Source organism: Gymnoscopelus braueri, assembly GCF_963280865.1.
Source record: "Gymnoscopelus braueri genome assembly, chromosome: 23".
Lineage (NCBI taxonomy): Eukaryota > Metazoa > Chordata > Actinopteri > Myctophiformes > Myctophidae > Gymnoscopelus > Gymnoscopelus braueri.
Window position 1 is genome coordinate 7581814 of NC_137625.1, and position 17480 is coordinate 7599293.

The following is a 17480-nucleotide window of genomic DNA, read 5'->3' on the forward strand; positions in this document are numbered from 1 at the left end:
CATTTATTTTATAGAACCCATGTGTGTAGGAGAGGGGTTTTAAATCCCCAACAATGTACTGCATATAATGTGTATGTTAAATGTATTTTTCTTATAGGAATCGATGCAGAATGCAGATGCAGGGAGTGACAATCGGTTTCTGACCAGCATGCCAAGGGTGGAAGCAGATGGTGTCACGGCTGCAGAGAGTGTAAACCGGTTTCCGACCCGAGTAGACCAGACTCCTGATGCAGACAGTTTCGCAGCTGCAGAGAGCGACAACCGGTTCCTGACCAGCACGCCTCGAGCGAGGCCAGAGGCCCAGTATCAGAGGCCCAGTGTCCCCCTGGAGGACTCTACCCTCGCAGAAGTACCCACTGCCATAGGTGCTTTTTGAAATTCATTGCTAAAAATGTGTGGGGACTGTGTGTGTATATGTTACAGGTAAATTGGCATTCCAGGTAAATTGGAAAAGAAGCGCTTGTTTTCACCGCCCCCCCCCCCCACACACACACACACACACACACACACACACACACACACACACACAGCCATATTCCATGCAGTTGAAGCACAAGGGGGCGAGGGGGCGGTGCTGGCGGGCTATGTTAGTGCAGTGAGTGGTAGTTGGGGCAAACCATAGAGGGGCAAACACAGTCCCCACAACATCATTTACGATTCTGTGCCTATCGGTACAAAACTTGGACGGCGCTTTAGTCGACTAGCAGACCATCGGCGCTCGGGCGCGACTCCTCGGCCTCAAGGTCTGCTGAGTCGGCGCGCCTCCGTCATGGTCCAAAACTATACTTTATCGGCGAAAAAAAGTAGTCTGCGTTGTTTGAAAAAGTAATGTCCCAAGCGGGAGTCAAACCCAGACTCCCAGTGATAGTGGATGGGGAGCCCCGCGCATAAAAACAATCGCTCCACTTCCAATTTACCTGGAATGCCAATTTACCTGTGACATATACACATCCTGACCTGTATATAGCTAAACTGGGTTAGATAAATGTGCAATATATATATTTTACCCAACCCAGGGCTCAAGTGTTTAAAAGCTTGCACGCTTGCAACTACTTTCGCCTGCGCACTTCACTGGGTATGGTCTAGTAAATAATAATAAATGAAAGCTCCTGGTAAGGACTGACATACAAAAAGACAACAGTAACTACAGTTGGTAAAAAATAAGAAAAGGCGTTTGTTGCTTACCTGTTGCCAAGAAGCGCAGGGTGATCATGAGCCGCTCTGCTACTGAGAAATTTCTTGTTAAGGAATTTGTCCCACGTTTTTTGTAATGACCCATATAATGACAATTGTCACAATAAATATGAATATTAAGCCATTTCCTCACATTTGATCTCAAATCAGAATATGGCAGTGGATTCCCCATATATGAAAACCGCAACATCGAACCAAGATTCTACCTGGTTTAGTCAGAAATGTATGTTTTTAATATAGTTCAGTATGGTGGCCGCCATCTTTAAATGGTAAATTTTGAGGCATTGGCAGCCATTTTTTAAATGGGCATACAGCAGATTTGGATTTAGCACCCCTTAATACCCCAAAAAAACATGTATGATATAAATAAACATTTCTGAAATTCTGCCTAGACTGAAAGGGCTAAAAAGTGTTTTTTGTAGGGTCATATTTAGGCCATTTTCAAAACTTTCCCTTCATACAATTCCTTGCAACTTTTTCATTCTGGACATATTAAGGATACAAAATCAGCTGCGTTTGGTTTTGTAGCAATTAATGGGAGGTTGACCCGCATTTTTGCATAAAATGCCTGGACTATATAACTAGCTGCAGTTACTTTAGTTCCACCAACAAGTTGTACTGTAAATACTAATGTAAAAAGTGTCATTTGAACGAGGAATATGGATCAACAAAGGTCTAATGATGCTGCTGGTAAGAAACTGCATCAATTCATATCAACAGTGATTTTAATCACTGTTAAATCACTAATATCTGTCAGGAGCAGCTTATTAGGCTATTAATATTATTATTATTTGTATTATATTAGGCTATTATGGCTTCCTCAAAAATCTAACAATCTACTTCTACAGTATGCTGCATTGCTTTGGAAAATGGCAGTAATGTCAAGTAGACTACTGTGTACTGTGAGCAGTGGTGGAAAGTAACTAAGTACATGTACTCACGTACTGTACAATTGTGAGGTATTTTTACTTAACTGGAGTATTTCCAATTTTCAATACTTTTACTTTTACTCCATTACATCTCAGAGGCAAATATAGTACTTTTACTCCACTACAATTATTGGACAACTTTAGTTACTTTGTAGATTTTAAATATTATTACAAAACCTACATGAACCACTTCAGCCCTATAGACTTTGGCTATTTGAAAAATAGCTGATCTACAAGCATCGCGACGCGTTTGAGCTTGTAGATCTGGTACAGCCGTAAACTAACAAATAAACATGAATTTACACAACTGATGATAGTCTATGAAGCTATCTATGAAATCTATGGAGAAAGTTGAATCTACATCACAGTTTTACACAATATAGGTTTCCCTGCTTCATCACTCTCTCAGCTAAGGTGTCCTTGGCCTGAAAAACGTTGAAGACCCCGGCCTGCACTGTAGAATATTTATAATTACACTTCATCTAATTTGGACCAACGATATTTGCAATAATCATGTTGTGTGTTCCACGTTGTCCCTGACAACCTTTCCTTCATTCCCACGTACAGGAGGCCAACTGACCTGCTCCACCTTGTCTCTTATGGTTCCAACCTTGCGCCTGATGTCAGCGTTTGCCTGGCAGGTGGTTCAGCGTTGTAACGTGATGCATTATGGGAAGGTGGAGGAGCTGGTGCAGTTGGTGACAGAGGTGGTTCCCCACCTGGTGAGTCACAGAGAGAAGGTTGACCTTCTGCTCGGACTGAGCGCAAGGGTGAGATGGACTTTTGTTTAAAAATGATTTAGTAGATGTTGAAGTCTTCATATTCCTGTCGACCATACTCACACTGTGGCCATTTTCCCCTTACGTAATTAGCCAACCCCCAGTGGTCCTTGTTACGAAGACTTAAAGACACTGGTGTGGGAATTCATCTCCAGATTGGATAAACTGCTGCCTTTACCAGACATCAAACAGGTACCATATTGAATAATATACTGTGACTTGACTTAATTATTTAGCTGACTTTGTGGTTCAGGGTGAATTATACAAGGTCAGTGTCTTGTTCATGGACACTTTGGGAAGAAAACTGCAGCAGTTATGGGACACAGAGTTGTAAGCTAGTGTATAAAACACAATTTGATGCATTACTTTTATTTGTAAATACAAATGGGTTCCCCTTGTTCCTTTCAGACAGCAGAGTTGCTCAGTGCTTCACCCTCTCTTCTGAAAGAATGTGGACAACTGGAGTTTGAACCGGACCAACTAAAGACCCTGTTACATCACCACACACAGCAGGGAAATGCCAGAAAATGTATGTTATAAAATCATACTGTGTATATAGTGCATGATGATAATTATGCTGTCTCTGTGTATACTGAATGCATGCGGTCAATTGGTGAATAGCTCTTCAATGTTCCATCCTCCTAGGTTCCTGGGCTCAGAGTCGGGGTACCATTCCATCCACAGCATCTTCTCCTCAAAGCAAACCACAGCAGAACTGCTCCAACAGAAAGAGGTGCAGGAGGTCTGGGAAGAAGCTGTCGCCACACAGGACTGAGGAGGACAAAGACAGACAGTCTGATCACAGCATTGAGGAAGAGGAGGGTGCTGAGGGGCAGCAGAGCAATGAAGAATGGGTTCCGGAGAACTGCAGTAAAAGGAAAAGGAATGAAACCACATATTTTAAGAAAGGGCGACCAATGAGCGACTCATCTTCTGTGAGGCGTTCAGGTAGGGTTCTTCACCGTTGTAGTTTTAAAAAAGTTTTTTAAACTACAGGGAGTTGATCTGCTATGGTTATGTGTCTAGCAATGGCGTTGGCGTGGACTAAGGAGGCGGAGGAGAATTTCATTGAGCTGGTGAAGGAGAGGAAACCACTGTATGATATCACAGACACGTCTTATTCCAACCGAATCGTGAAGTCGAGGCTCTGGAAGGAGATAGAGGCAGAAGTTCCCATCACAGGTAAGCTGTCTATGCCGTTTTGTTATCCAGTGCTACTGTTGCTATAGGACTAGGCTTTGATTGATTGATGTACTTTATTTAGTAAGACATGAGGACCAGTGGTGGCTTATCCAACGGAGTTGAGGTGCTGAAGCACAGGGCACCAACCTGGGGGGGCACCAAACGGAGTGAAGAAAAAAGAAAAACGGCGGAGCGCTACAACATTGAAACCCCCTCCCCCCCATCCCCCCGTTGACAAAATTCACAATACAAGGACAACAAGGTCTACTAAACTGGAAGACTCATAAAGCACTAAGCTTGTTTAAAATGAGATCCCCATGCATGCACACAAATCATGATGATTCGAGAAGTGACAGGTTATCACGATAAATAATAATATGCATACGAATTGACGGGTTGTATGAAAGCCCAACACTGCTGTGGCTGGACAGAACTATCCATGTGTGCGTTTTGTACCGTATTAAAAGGGAGTTCAACCAAAGAACACGCTTTTTGTATAGGATTGGCCGTCTAGTCAGTAAGAATACTTTGAAGATTCTTGCAGGGGCCCTCATACAAGGTTATTACGATTATGCATGCTCCTCATGGTATCACAACACCACCAAGGCCTTAAAAACAAGGCTCCAAACATCCCAAAACAAACTAGTAAGGCTACTTCTTGGCCTCAATCACAAAACCCATCTAACCCCTGTCCCCTGCTCATTTTGCTAGGATTGGATGGTTTAGGGTTGAGGACGGAGTACAGCAACTGAGAGGACGGCGCAAGCTATCATGAGCTTTCTTATTTTATCCTAACATGTTTACAAATATAGGGTCATGAAAATCTTTTGAAAATGGCAGATCTACAAGCTCTCAATGTGTGGCATTGTGAGCTTGTAGAGCTGCTATCCTCAAATGGCAGAAATGTATATAGGGCGGAATTGGTTATGTATGTTTTCTAATTATAATCAAATCACTTATTTTTTCTTTCAGAAAAAGAATTTAAGAAGAAATGGGAGTCCCTGCGCACCCAGTATTTGCGTTACAAGAAGCAGGCAGAATCAGGTGAAGACTCAGACTTACCTAGACTTGTTTTACTTGATCACAATATTGTTAGCAATGTAATTTAGATGGCATGTGATTTAAACAGATGCTAAGTTCATCGTTTACCTGGTATCCTATTTAATTAGGGAGTGCTGCAGCCCACTTGACGGGGAGGCAGGTGTGGGTCTTAAACAGGCTTCAGTTCCTTGAGGCCCACACTAGAAGCATGTCAAGTGTGTCCAACCTGAGCTCGCAGGTAACTGAGCTATAATTATTGATTCATTTATTTTATAGACCCCATGTGTGTAGGAGAGGGGTTTTAAATCCCCCAACAATGTACTGCATATAATGTGTATGTCTTATTTGTCTTCAATTTTGTCTTTGTATCTTATGTCTGCGGTCCTTCTACTCAAGGAAGGTGAGCCTGCATTTATGACCCAACCAGAACCATCATCGCATTACCAAGTTACTGCCTGTTCTAGTTAAACCCAAATCCTAATAACCCCACTACATTAATCCAGCCCCTTCTGCTTCTAACTGTATTAGTCCACTGTAAAACTCTGTTGCGTTTTAAAGTAGACTCTTCCTTTAAATGCATTTGCAACATCCCCTTTAGATATTTCTGTGGAGACGGATGCTGAGTCCAAGCCTTGTGGAATCATCCCAGCCTGCCAGCCCTTCCTGTCTACAGTTTGACAAATCTAGCCTCGCGTGGCCAGACAATATCACACGACACACTGCGTGGATATTAGTCTGGTCCCTATCAACGATAGATTTTTTCCCCAAGGGGCGGTTACAAAAAGATCCAAACGGACTCTATTGGTTAGACCTAAACCAATCAGAGCAGTGCTTCATTGTACGAACCAATCAGAGCAGTGCTTCCTTGTACGTCATTGCTCCAAATAAGGTGATAAGCCCGCCCACATTTGGATACTGGGCCCTGATTGGTCCCTCACGACTTCGGAGGGAGAGAAATGAAATCTCTATTGGCCACGCGAGGCTAGGTTAACAGGGGAGCAAGGCTGGAACGAAACCAAGTTAAATGTTGTTACTTCAGTATCAACATTTGCCAATAGTTTGTCTCTGCTGCTACCTGGTGTTCACCTACTGTACTAACTAGCACATTAAAGTTTGTGATCAAGGATTTCAAGTTACTTAATAGGGACAGTTGGCCTCATAAGAAATCATTTGTCTACCCAGATGCACCTCGAGTCTCGTCATCATGGACCGAAAAGGAAACCATTGCCCTTCTTGACCTGTGGGGTGATGAGAGCATTCAGGTGCAGCTCAACAACACTAACAAAAACACACATATTTACTCCCTGCTCAGCGGCAAACTGGCCGACCTGGGTTTCCACAAAAGCCCCAGCCAGTGGCGCTTTAAGGTCAATAATCTGACACACAAATACAGGAGGGAGAAAGCGAATGGGCGCTCCAAACACAGAGGAAGTACATGGTTTGGTCTCATGGATGCTGTGCTGGGACGGCAAGAGGTGGATTTGGATGGAACACCTCCTGAGATGTCACAAGATGGCTTCCCTGAGAAAGTGGACATTCCAGGTGCAATAAGTAGTTACATAACGTGACTTTTGTATGTGTGATATTATATGCTTTTTGGATATAGGATCATTCCATTTCTATATGATCTGTATTTCTGTAGTGCCTAAATAAATAGCTTCACAAGGTGCATTGCACTCACCCATTCACACACCGATGATGGAGGTGATGCAGTTTGTATCTCTATTTCTTTCCATAAATTGCCATCTGGTTGTGTTTGTAGTTGCTCAGAGAGGGATTATAGAGGTTTGTACCTCATAAAATCCTGCTGCAGCCTTAACCCTTGGTTAACTACAGCACAGTTCTTTTTCCTTACTTTTTCTAATGTCTTTCAGGAGTTGGTCACCTCAAACGACAGGGGCTGCACACATGCACACACTGCAGTCGTGGGTTTCGCCGCTTGAGCACACTGCAGATGCACGTGCGCACGCACACAGATGAACCGTGTCACCTTTGCCACATCTGTGGGAAGACGTCGATCCAGCACCTGGCGAGACACATGCTCATGCACAAGGGGGAAAAGAACTACTTGTGCACAGAGTGCGGCAAGAAATTTTTAACGTCTGGAGAGCTGAGGCTGCACACGAGAAGGCACACTGGTGAAAGGCCGTACCCATGCAAGCTGTGTGGGAAGGGGTTCGTTGGTTCATCCGCACTTACTGTTCACGTGAGGTCCCACACCGGGGAAAAACCCTACAGTTGCACTCTCTGCTCCAAAGCCTTTAGCACTGTAAGTCACCTGAAAAGACACATGTTAATTCACTACGACAAAAAACCTTATGAGTGTTTTAAATGTGGCAAGGGGTTCGCGCAATCATTCAATTTGAAAGTGCACATTCGCAGATGCAATGTATATAGGAGATGATAATAGTATAGTTAGTATGTTCGGTGTGGCTGTGCACTTCCTACGCTGAGTTGGTGGTGCCCGGGATCAAACCCAGAACCTTTTGGTCCAGTCAAGTGCTCTACCGATTCAGCTACCCAGACTTGTAATACAACTGCTAATAACAATAATAATTAAAGCTGCATGCAGCGATGACTGGACTGTAGCGTCTTTGTTCACGTCTTTGTCCACAGAATGTGTTGTGTACTGGTTAAGTGCCTACACAGATGATTCTCTCTCCAAGGCTATACTATACATCATCATCATCATTTCCAACTACAGATTTGCTCTGTATTCCATGCTTGTATTACAGTTAAAGATCCTTTTATTAAATACAAGCAGAATGAACATCATTGGTAGGCAGCTCAGGTTTCTGAACAGTCCACAGCTCACCTCTTGATGTGCAGATCAAGTAGAAGGAAAGGATGCCATCTTTTAATGAACATTATTGAGGACCAATTATATGAATATAATGTTGATGTTATTCTTCTTAGAGAATCTTTCTCATTTATTTTATTTGCCTGCCCCACCCCTCTTCAGTTGGCAACTTCCTTTTTTAATTATAGTGCTAATACGGTATATAATGGAATGGAAACAAAATAAAGTTATTCCAATGATGGATGGGGACTAAAACTTAAGACAAAAAAGTGAGTGGATGTACACCAAACAAGAGGAGACATGGTATGAACAAACTACAAAGAAAAGAAGAAGGAAGAAAAACGAAACATTTGATTCTCGTTGGATCATTTCTATAACTCTTCTTTTGTTAGTAGCACCTGTTTATTGATCCATGTTTATTTTGTATTTCATGTTTTTCTTTTGTCTGTTCAGAAACAAATGCTGACAAATAAATAAAGCGTGTATATATGTTTAAATAAATTCCATTTGCAATAAAACTGTACTAGATATCTACATACAACTGGTTATTGTTTCATAGCATCCTTAATAATGCTGTACCGGTATATGTGACAGGAATGTATAAATAAGAATGGGCTTCTCTTTTCCTACACCTACAATTTGCGCCAAAACTAAAGCTCTGTTTACGGGACTATATTTCAGTATTTCTTCAGGTAAATTACATTCTGACTCTTTGGTGAAGTAGGGCAGACATGCCATAAGATTGAACATTACCAAGTTAGTGGCCCTAGAACTAGGCTGTGATAATACATGCATTTCTTGCAGTGGTGGAAAAAGTACTCACATTTTGCACTTAAGTAAAAGTATCCATACTGCAATGTAGACACAATCTGTTACAAGTAAAAGTCCGGTAATCTAAATTTACTTGAGTAAAAGTACAAAGGTATTGGCATCAAAATGTACTTAAAGTATTAAGTACTCATACTGCAGAATGTCCCATTCACAAGTTCAATTAGCTCCATAAAGAACCTCTCACTCCGCTATACAGCTCCGAGATGAGGTTCTATGTCGTTCTCTTCCAGAATCGGTCGAACGTCCGCCAAGGCTCCGCTGTTTACCCTTTTGTATACGTCGTATCCCAAAACTAATGGTAGATTCCAAGCCGCACGGATGTTTAAAGTTTGGTTCGGCGCATAACATTTTAGGAACGGAGCGAAACTACCCGTTTAAATCGCTTATTTAGTCAGCCTGTGGCCATGTTTCCCATTGTAGCCAAACCGGGAGCAGTACTGGCAGCGGACGTAGGGGGGTTTTCCGGGTTGTACTGCTCCCGGTTTGGCTACAATGGGAAACATGGCCACAGGCTGACTAAATAAGCGATTTAAACGGGTGGTTTCGCTGTACTAGTTATTTCCACCACTGCAATGTATATAATATATCACAGTTATTCTAGGGGGCTTTTTTGTCACCTGACCTTTCTCTTTATTTAGCACTATTTCAGATATTGGAATAGGTCTAAATATAGTAATAATAATATAATGAATAATAATAATAATAATAATAATAATAATAAATAATACTTTTGTCTGTGTCCGCAAGTGATTTTACTTTATTTTGACCCGGAAGTGTTTTCAAGGGACAAATTAAAATTCAGTCCGGGTTGCCATGTCGGCTTATTATAAGCGACTTTGGGCTTAGTTTTCTGTAAAGTTGCTTGTAAATATTGGTTACCGGTAGTTGCGGGTTGCGGTTTTTGGGCCTTAATTGTTTCTAAAGTATACTTATTCATTAAAGCTTGTTTCCTACATTTTTTATTATTAATTAAACCAGTGGTTCTCAAATATTTTCATAAATGGTTTGTGCCACAAGAGAGCATTTGTGTAACTTGTTTAAAACAAATCAAATATTCCACATTTTATTGCAATAGTTTTTGAAATGAGCAGATCTACAACTATGCGTTGCGTTGTGAGCTTGTAGATCTGCTGTTTTCAAATAGCCAATGCTCATGTGGCCTTTAGTCGCTTCTTTTTGGGCTTGTTTTCCTAGACCTGGTTGCTCATTTCTCTCACAAAATATGGCAACACTGAAATCAGTTAAGCTGGAGATGTAAACAAGAATGTTTGAGTTCTGATTCCTCCACGTGTCAAACTAAATATTACCTTTTATCAAAGATATAAACAATATGTTGATCAAATATTATGTGTGTAGTCACTTTAAACCCAGTCACCAGGACAATGTTCAGTGTGACAGACATTAGCATCAAGCTAACTAGCAGCAGTTACTTTAATTCCACCAACAAGTTGTACTGTAAATGTAAAAAGTGTCGTTTGAACGAGGAATATGGATCAACAAAGGTCTAATGATGCTGCTGGTAAGAAACTGCATCAATTAATATCAACAGTGATTTTAATGGTAAGCTAAAGATAATGGATATCTGTCAAGAGCAGCTTATTAGGCTATTATTATTATTATTATTTGTATTATTTGTATTATTTATACATTATTAGATTAGCCTATTATTAATATTATTATTATTATTATATTAGGCTATTATTATTATTATATTAGGCTATAGTGAAGGCACTAGGGTTGCAAGTTGCAACTGCTGTATAGTATTAATTTCCCATTAACCATTTAAGCCTTATACTTAACAGTGTTGTGAGAATATAGCTGATCTACAAGCTCACCTCAACCTTGTCAATATGGTTCCAACCTTTTTGTGTGATGTCAGTGTTTTTTTTCAAAAAATAATTTACTGTTGAGCCTTCTGGAAGTATTGGCTCAACAATAACATTGGCTCAATGGCTTCCTCAAAAAATCTAACAATCTACTTCTACAGTATGCTGCATTGCTTTGGAAAATGGCAGTAATGTCAAGTAGATTACTGTATACTGTGACAAGTACATGTACTCAAATACTGTAATTAAGTACAATTGTGAGGTATTTTTTACTGGAGTATTTCCAATTTTCAATACTTTTACTTCTACTCCATTACATCTCAGAGCCAGGCAAATATAGCACTTTTACACCACTACAATTATTGGACAACTTTAGTTACTTTGCAGATTTAAAGTATGATTACAAAACATACATGAACCACTTCAGCCCTAAAGACTTTGGCTATATATATATAGACTATATATAGACTTTGGCTTTGGCTATTTGAAAATAGCTGATCTACAAGCTCAAGTTGTGAGCTTGTAGATCTGCTATTTTCAAATTATTTTATACATTTTGAAAAGATTTCTGCATAATGTGTACTTTTACTTTTGGTACTTTAAGTACATTTCGATGTCAATACTTTTGTACTTTTACTCAAGTAAATTCTGAATACCAGACTTGTACTTGTAACAGAGTATTTCTGCATTGCAGTATTGATACTTTTACTCAGAGGCAAATATAATTTACTAAGTAAACAATGTGAATACTTTTTCCACCACTGACTGTGAGTCATAGTTAATGAACTAAACATGCCAGACCACCACCAGTATGGTCAGTTAATCCACCAGAGCATGGGTCTTCGATTGGGGGTCCGGACCGGGACCCCTAAGGGGTTCTCAGAGTGTGTGTGTATATATATATATATATATATATATATATATATATATATATATATATATATATATATATATATATATATTTTTTTACATTAACAACTTGAACTCTAGCATCCCTATTCCTGGGGTAACATTTGCTTGAAAATAGCAGATCTACAAGCTCACAGCGTGTTGTGCTGCTCCTTGCTGTGAGCCTGTAGAACGTTTATTTTGGGTGAAGAGGTTTGGTGAAGAGGTTTGGTGTACGCAATAGGGAACAAAATAGCAGACCATGTACAGAGCCAAAGGTCTAGTTTACTAAGTAAGTCTTAATTAAGGCAAAATGGTTAATATCTGAAAATTAACATGAATCCAACATATTAATACAAAAGATGTGTAAACAAACAAATAAACAAACAAACATGAATTTACACAAAACTGATGATAGTCTATGAAGCTATCTATGAAATCTATGAAAAAGTTGAATCTACATCACAATTTTACACAATATAGGTGAAGTGGTTATTCCCTCCTTAATCAATCTTTCAGCTAAGGCCTGAAAAACGTTGAAGACCCCTGCCTGCACTATAGAATTATTTACAATTACACTCCATCTAATTTGGACCAACAATATTTTCAATAATCATGTCGTGTGTTCCACGTTGTCCCTGACAACCTTTCCTTCATTCCCACGTACAGGAGGCCAACTGACCTGCTCCACCTTGTCTCTTATGGTTCCAACCTTGCGTCTGATGTCAGCGTTTGCCTGGCAGGTGGTTCAGCGTTGTAACGTGATGCATTATGGGAAGGTGGAGGAGCTGGTGCAGTTGGTGACAGAGGTGGTTCCCCACCTGCTGAGTCACAGAGAGAAGGTTGACCTTCTGCTCGGACTGAGCGCAAGGGTGAGATGGACTTTTGTTTAAAAATGATTTAGTAGATGTTGAAGTCTTCATATTCCTTTCGACCATACTCACACTGTGGCCATTTTCCCCTTACGTCATTAGCCAACACCCAGTGATCCTTGTTACGAGGCAGACTTACAGACACTGGTGTGGGAATTCATCTCCAGATTGGATAAACTGCTGCCTTTACCAGACATCAAACAGGTACACTATTGAAAAATATACTGTAGACTGTATACTTGACTTACAGTGTATACCAGCCTTTTGGTTCATGTTATTATTGTTAGAATGAGTGTGTTGTTCATGGACACTCTGGGAATAGAAACTGCAGCAGTTATGGGACACAGAGTTGTGAGCTAGTGTATAAAATGCAATTTGATGTATTACCACTTTTATTTGTAAATACAAATGGGTTCCCCTTGGGTTCATTTCAGACAGCAGAGTTGCTCAGTGCTGCCCCCTCTCTTCTGGAAGAATGTGGACAACTGGAGTTTGAACCAGCCCAACTAAAGACGCTGTTAGACCATCACACACAACAAGGTAATGCCATATCAGTGGTGTAAAGTAACTAAGTACATTTACAAGTACTGTACTTAAGTACAATTTTGAGGTATTTGTACTTTACTTGAGTATTTCCAATTTCCAATACTTTTACTTCTACTCCACTACATCTCAGAGGCAAATATTGTACTTTTACTCCACTACAATTATTTGAGAACTTTAGTTACTAGTTACTTTGCAGATATAAAGTATTACATTATAAAACATACATTAATCACTTAAGTCCTGTTTTATACCTTGGCTATTTGAAAATAGCCGATCTACAAGCTCACAACGCGTCGCATCGCGACGCGTTGTGAGCTTGTAGATCTGCTATTTTCAAACATTCTAGTACTTTTACTTTTGGTACTTTAAGTACATTTTGATACCAATACTTTTGTACTTTTACTCAAGTACATTTTGAATTCCAGACTTTTACTTGTAACGGAGTACTTCTACATTGCAGTATACTTTTACTTAAGTAAAACATTGGAGTACTTTTTCCACCACTGCATAGAATGTATGTTGTAAAATCATACTGGATTATACCGTAATGCATAGGGTTGGTTTTAAATAGTGCCGGACTGCCGGCGCCTAAACAGTGATGAAAAATAAATTATAAAAGGCACAAAATGATTATATAAATACAAGACTTGCAATCAACGTTACTTTACAATGACGACTGAATTTCCCCACTGTGGTAGTAGTAGTACTGTTAGGAATTTATAGGTAGGAACCTTTTGGTATGATGCACAATGTTGATCTATAATTTCACAACACGTCACGTGGGCTTGTAGATAGGCTACTTTCGGTGCCCGACACCATAGCACGCCGGAGTATTAAACGTTGCATCGCTCCGCTTTCAGGTTTAATCCCTTGTGTCGCTAGAAGCTTCATTCAATTTGACGTGTTCCCCCAGGTACTGTACACGTTGCACTTCACAGTGTTGTTCGAGTGACCATGGGTCAGTTTGGGTCAACAGGGCGTCCGGGAACCCTATGGTCCTTAGAGTTGCCACAGGGAGGCCACCAATTCTGGGGCAAACGTTCGCCGAAATTAGATGATCTACGAGCTCACAACGCATCACGCTTTGACGCGTTTGTGAGCTTGTAGATGTGCAAATTTTTTTCCCGCCGAAAATAGCAGATCTACAAGCTCACAACGCTAGGGGGAGTAGATTTTGGGAAAAACAACAAGAACAATGATGTGTGCACAGGAGGAAGTATTTTATTTATGAATAACTCTTCAATGTTCCATCCTCCTAGGTTCCTGGGCTCAGGGTCAGGGTACCATTCCATCCACAGCATCCTCTCCTCAAAGCAAACCACAGCAGAACTGCTCCAACAGAAAGAGGTTCAGGAGGTCTGTGAGGAAGCTGTCACCAGACAGGACTGAGGAGGACAAAGACAGACAGTCTGATCACGGCATTGAGGAAGAGGAGCAAAGTGATGAAGAATGGCTTCCGGAATGGCTGCGGAATGGCTGCGGTATGCTGTCATGGCTGATATACAGTATGCCAGTATTATACGGCAGTTGTTTTCTGGTTATTATTTATTGTCACTTATGGTCTGTTTAGGTCCTATTAAAGTTGAGCCTGACCCAGCTGCATTGATGACCCAAGCAGAACCATCATCACATTCCCAAGTTGCTACTGCTGGTGAGGGACAATTGCGCATACCTGTACAAATGACACGTGTATTTATTCACATACTCGCCACCATTGCCGTATGCTTCTTGCAGGGATTCACTACTGCCACTCTACAGTTTCCTCGGGTATTGCTCCGTACATACGTATTTCTAAGCTCTGGGGCTTCGTTTAGCCAACTCATAGAAATGTATGCAGAGTGAGTATGAAGACACCCAGTCTGTAGCCGTTTCTGTACTTTACATCAGGTAGAAATGGTTTCTGTGTTACCCTACTGGTTCACTTGCCAGTGAGGTGCCCCCAAGTGCCGGCCCGTAGGAGTACTTTCAGTGACAAATATCAGCCTGCCCGCCTATTGACACTCGGCACCGCCAGTCTCCCGCGACCCCAACTTTGGGAACCCCTGCCCTAGACTCCGTGGTGGTGGACAGGTGCTTTACCCCTGCACCTAAGAGCCCAAATGGGTCTTTAAGGCCCATTTATGAAGTATGGATACGGATACAAATGGGGCCTTTCTGTCCGTACTCGGTGTACATTTCTATTCATCGGCTGTACACAAAGCCCCAGAGCTTTGGAATACGTACTGTATGTAGAAATAGCAGAGGAAAGTGTAGGAGGTTGTATTGATCCATTGAAAGATGGACACAGCAAACAGAACACAGCGAAGGACAGGCACTATATAGCTCAGTGGGCAGGCTGCGCGATCAGATGAACAAGAGAGACAATTTAAACAAAACTTTTAACTTTTATCATTCGCAGTGTCCAAGAACAACATGGCAGGACGTTTTGAAGATACGCTCTGTGAGTTGGTCAGGAACTATGCACATCTGTATGATGCTACGTCGCCACTGCGCAACACTGCGCACGTTTGCCAGAGCAGCTGGGACGAGATCGGCAACACTTTAAAATTAAGTGCAAAAGAGTGTAAGAATAAATGGAGGGTTATACGCGATCGATTCGTGAAAGCCCACAACAAAGTTCTGGAGAAGCAGAGCGGAGCCGATTCCACGCGTGTTCTGGCAATCATCCAACACCTGGCGTGGTTGAAACCACACGTTTCTCACCGATCTACTGTGACAAACGTTCCAAATGATGATGACAGGGTAAGTGGTCATATCTTATCTTACATCTAGAATTGGAGAGCCCTGTTTGTGTTCAGGTTCCCTCAAAACACCAGTTGCTCATTTGCCTCCAAACTTGGCACAAATATCGGTCATAGGTATGCCTTTGTACAGGCTATTACAATTTATACACCAAAAGAATGTCAATTACGATCCCGATTATTGCCACTAGGGGGACACCCTGCTGCATGCATGCACCATCTACAGAGAGCTGCAGAGAGCACATGCCCTCGTTCACATCAGCAGGGCTGTGTAGGGGGGAAAGTGAGCCGCCTCCGGTTCCTCTGGTTCACATCAGCAAGGACCTGAGATGGTCACATGATGTGGGCATCGTTCTTAACCCTTTAAGACCTGAGGCCGATTCTACAAATGCCTTCTAAATCAGTAGTTCTCACACTTTCATGATTTTTTTTTAACCCATTGAGACCTGAAGCCGATTCTACATGTCTCCTAAATGTCACCAGTATTCTGAAAAACGTATGTTTCTATATCAGTGGTGCTCAATCTTTTTCATGTGAAGGACCCCCAAAATTATATGTATTTGCCCGCGGACCCCCATCAAAATATCTTGTTCCAGGGACCCCCCAGAAGCATAGATTTGAGTCAAAAATGTTCGCTTTAAAAAAATATATATTCAAAGATTTGCACACATTTTCACGATTTTTCAAAAATAGCAGATCTACAAGTTCGTAGCGCGGCACTCGGTGCCGCGCTATGAGCTTGTATATCTGCTATTTTTGAATAGCCCAAAGTGCAAAATAATGCTTTTTAGCTAAAATCTAAAAATGACACAGTTCCAGGTCTTAATGGGTTAAAATAGCAGATGTACAAGCTCGCAGTGTAGCACAAAGTGACGCGCTGTGAGCTTGTATATCTGCTATTTTTGAATAGCCAAAGGAAAAAATCTAAGGTGGCGAGACAATAGCTAACTGCTTGCTATGTAAAATGGGGGGGTATGGGCGCTTTCAGGTAGGAACCTCCTAGTAGTGAACCTACCTTCCTCTTCTGTATGATATTATGTCATTCAGAATGTAAAATGATGTTATTATTATTAGCTTTTTAACCCCTGTGTATTGCTTTGATTCGATATTTCAGCTTGTGTATAGAGCACAATTTGATGTACTGTGTTACCACTTTAATTTGTAATTACAAATAGGTTGCCCTTGTTTCATTTCAGACGGCAGCGTTGCTCAGTGCTTCACCCTCTCTCCTCGAGGAATGTGCACCACTGGAGTTTGAACCGGCCCAACTAAAGAAACCGTTAGACCATCACATACGGCAGGGTAACGCCAAAGAATGTATGTTGTAAAATCCTACTGTGTATATAATGCATGATGTTAAATGCAGTTGTTTTTTTTACACTCATTAGTTGAACCGTGAGGTGAATTTGAAACTATTGTAATTAGGCTGTCTGTGTGTATGTATGTGAGTCACCCTGTCTGTAGCCTCGATCTCCAGGCTTTTATTTTCCTTCCGCGTTTTGCTAAAAAATAAGAGCCTGGACCATTGGACCAAGCTGTTCACATTCTTGGCATAGGAAGTGGGTGTCAACCTTTCATTTCCCCAACCAAACAGAGTGCAGTGGGCGTCGCTCCAAATGTTGTGACGTCAGGGCTCTCAATGCTGCACATTGGGGAGGAGGAGGGGCGCGGGGGGGCGGACACACAGATCAGTGAACCAATTGTTTTCACCGGTTTTCACCGGAGATTTTGAATCCGCCCCTCTAGACCAGATATCAGACGCGCTGGGGCAGGCTACTCAGTCTGCATAATTTGTCCACTAAAATGGTCCTGGAAATAACAAACTTACACTAAATGACATTGCTGTAAAAT

At 41.3% G+C, this 17480-nt stretch overlaps 2 protein-coding genes across 2 annotated transcripts in view; both read left to right on the forward strand.

Annotated features, from left to right (window-relative positions):
* Positions 1-17480, forward strand: part of LOC308080097 (uncharacterized protein) — a 49234-nt gene that overhangs the window by 21841 nt on the left and 9913 nt on the right. The window contains exons 17-24 of the mRNA XM_080421839.1: positions 98-365; positions 12140-12342; positions 12445-12546; positions 12777-12882; positions 14148-14369; positions 14459-14539; positions 15287-15630; positions 16826-16931. Of these exons, the coding sequence (XP_080277965.1) occupies positions 98-365; positions 12140-12342; positions 12445-12546; positions 12777-12882; positions 14148-14369; positions 14459-14539; positions 15287-15630; positions 16826-16931 (1432 nt within the window). The remainder of the gene's footprint in view (positions 1-97; positions 366-12139; positions 12343-12444; positions 12547-12776; positions 12883-14147; positions 14370-14458; positions 14540-15286; positions 15631-16825; positions 16932-17480) is intronic.
* On the forward strand, positions 1774-6428 carry LOC308080099 (uncharacterized protein). The gene is made up of 9 exons (XM_080421841.1): positions 1774-1884; positions 2691-2893; positions 2996-3094; positions 3311-3431; positions 3548-3850; positions 3929-4084; positions 5057-5128; positions 5254-5363; positions 5522-6428. Exons 1-9 carry the CDS (start codon positions 1854-1856, stop codon positions 5591-5593), a joined length of 1167 nt encoding a protein of 388 aa, XP_080277967.1. The 5' UTR covers positions 1774-1853; the 3' UTR covers positions 5594-6428.

What these genes read in the sequence shown, in the direction of transcription:
- LOC308080099 (XM_080421841.1), top strand. Translation starts at nt 1,854, where the DNA reads ATGGATCAACAAAGGTCTAATGATGCTGCTG. An exon ending in AAGGTCTAATGATGCTGCTG is followed by an intron (nt 1,885 to 2,690) that starts GTAAGAAACTGC and finishes TCCCACGTACAG; the next exon opens with GAGGCCAACTGACCTGCTCC. An exon ending in GCAGGGAAATGCCAGAAAAT is followed by an intron (nt 3,432 to 3,547) that starts GTATGTTATAAA and finishes CCATCCTCCTAG; the next exon opens with GTTCCTGGGCTCAGAGTCGG.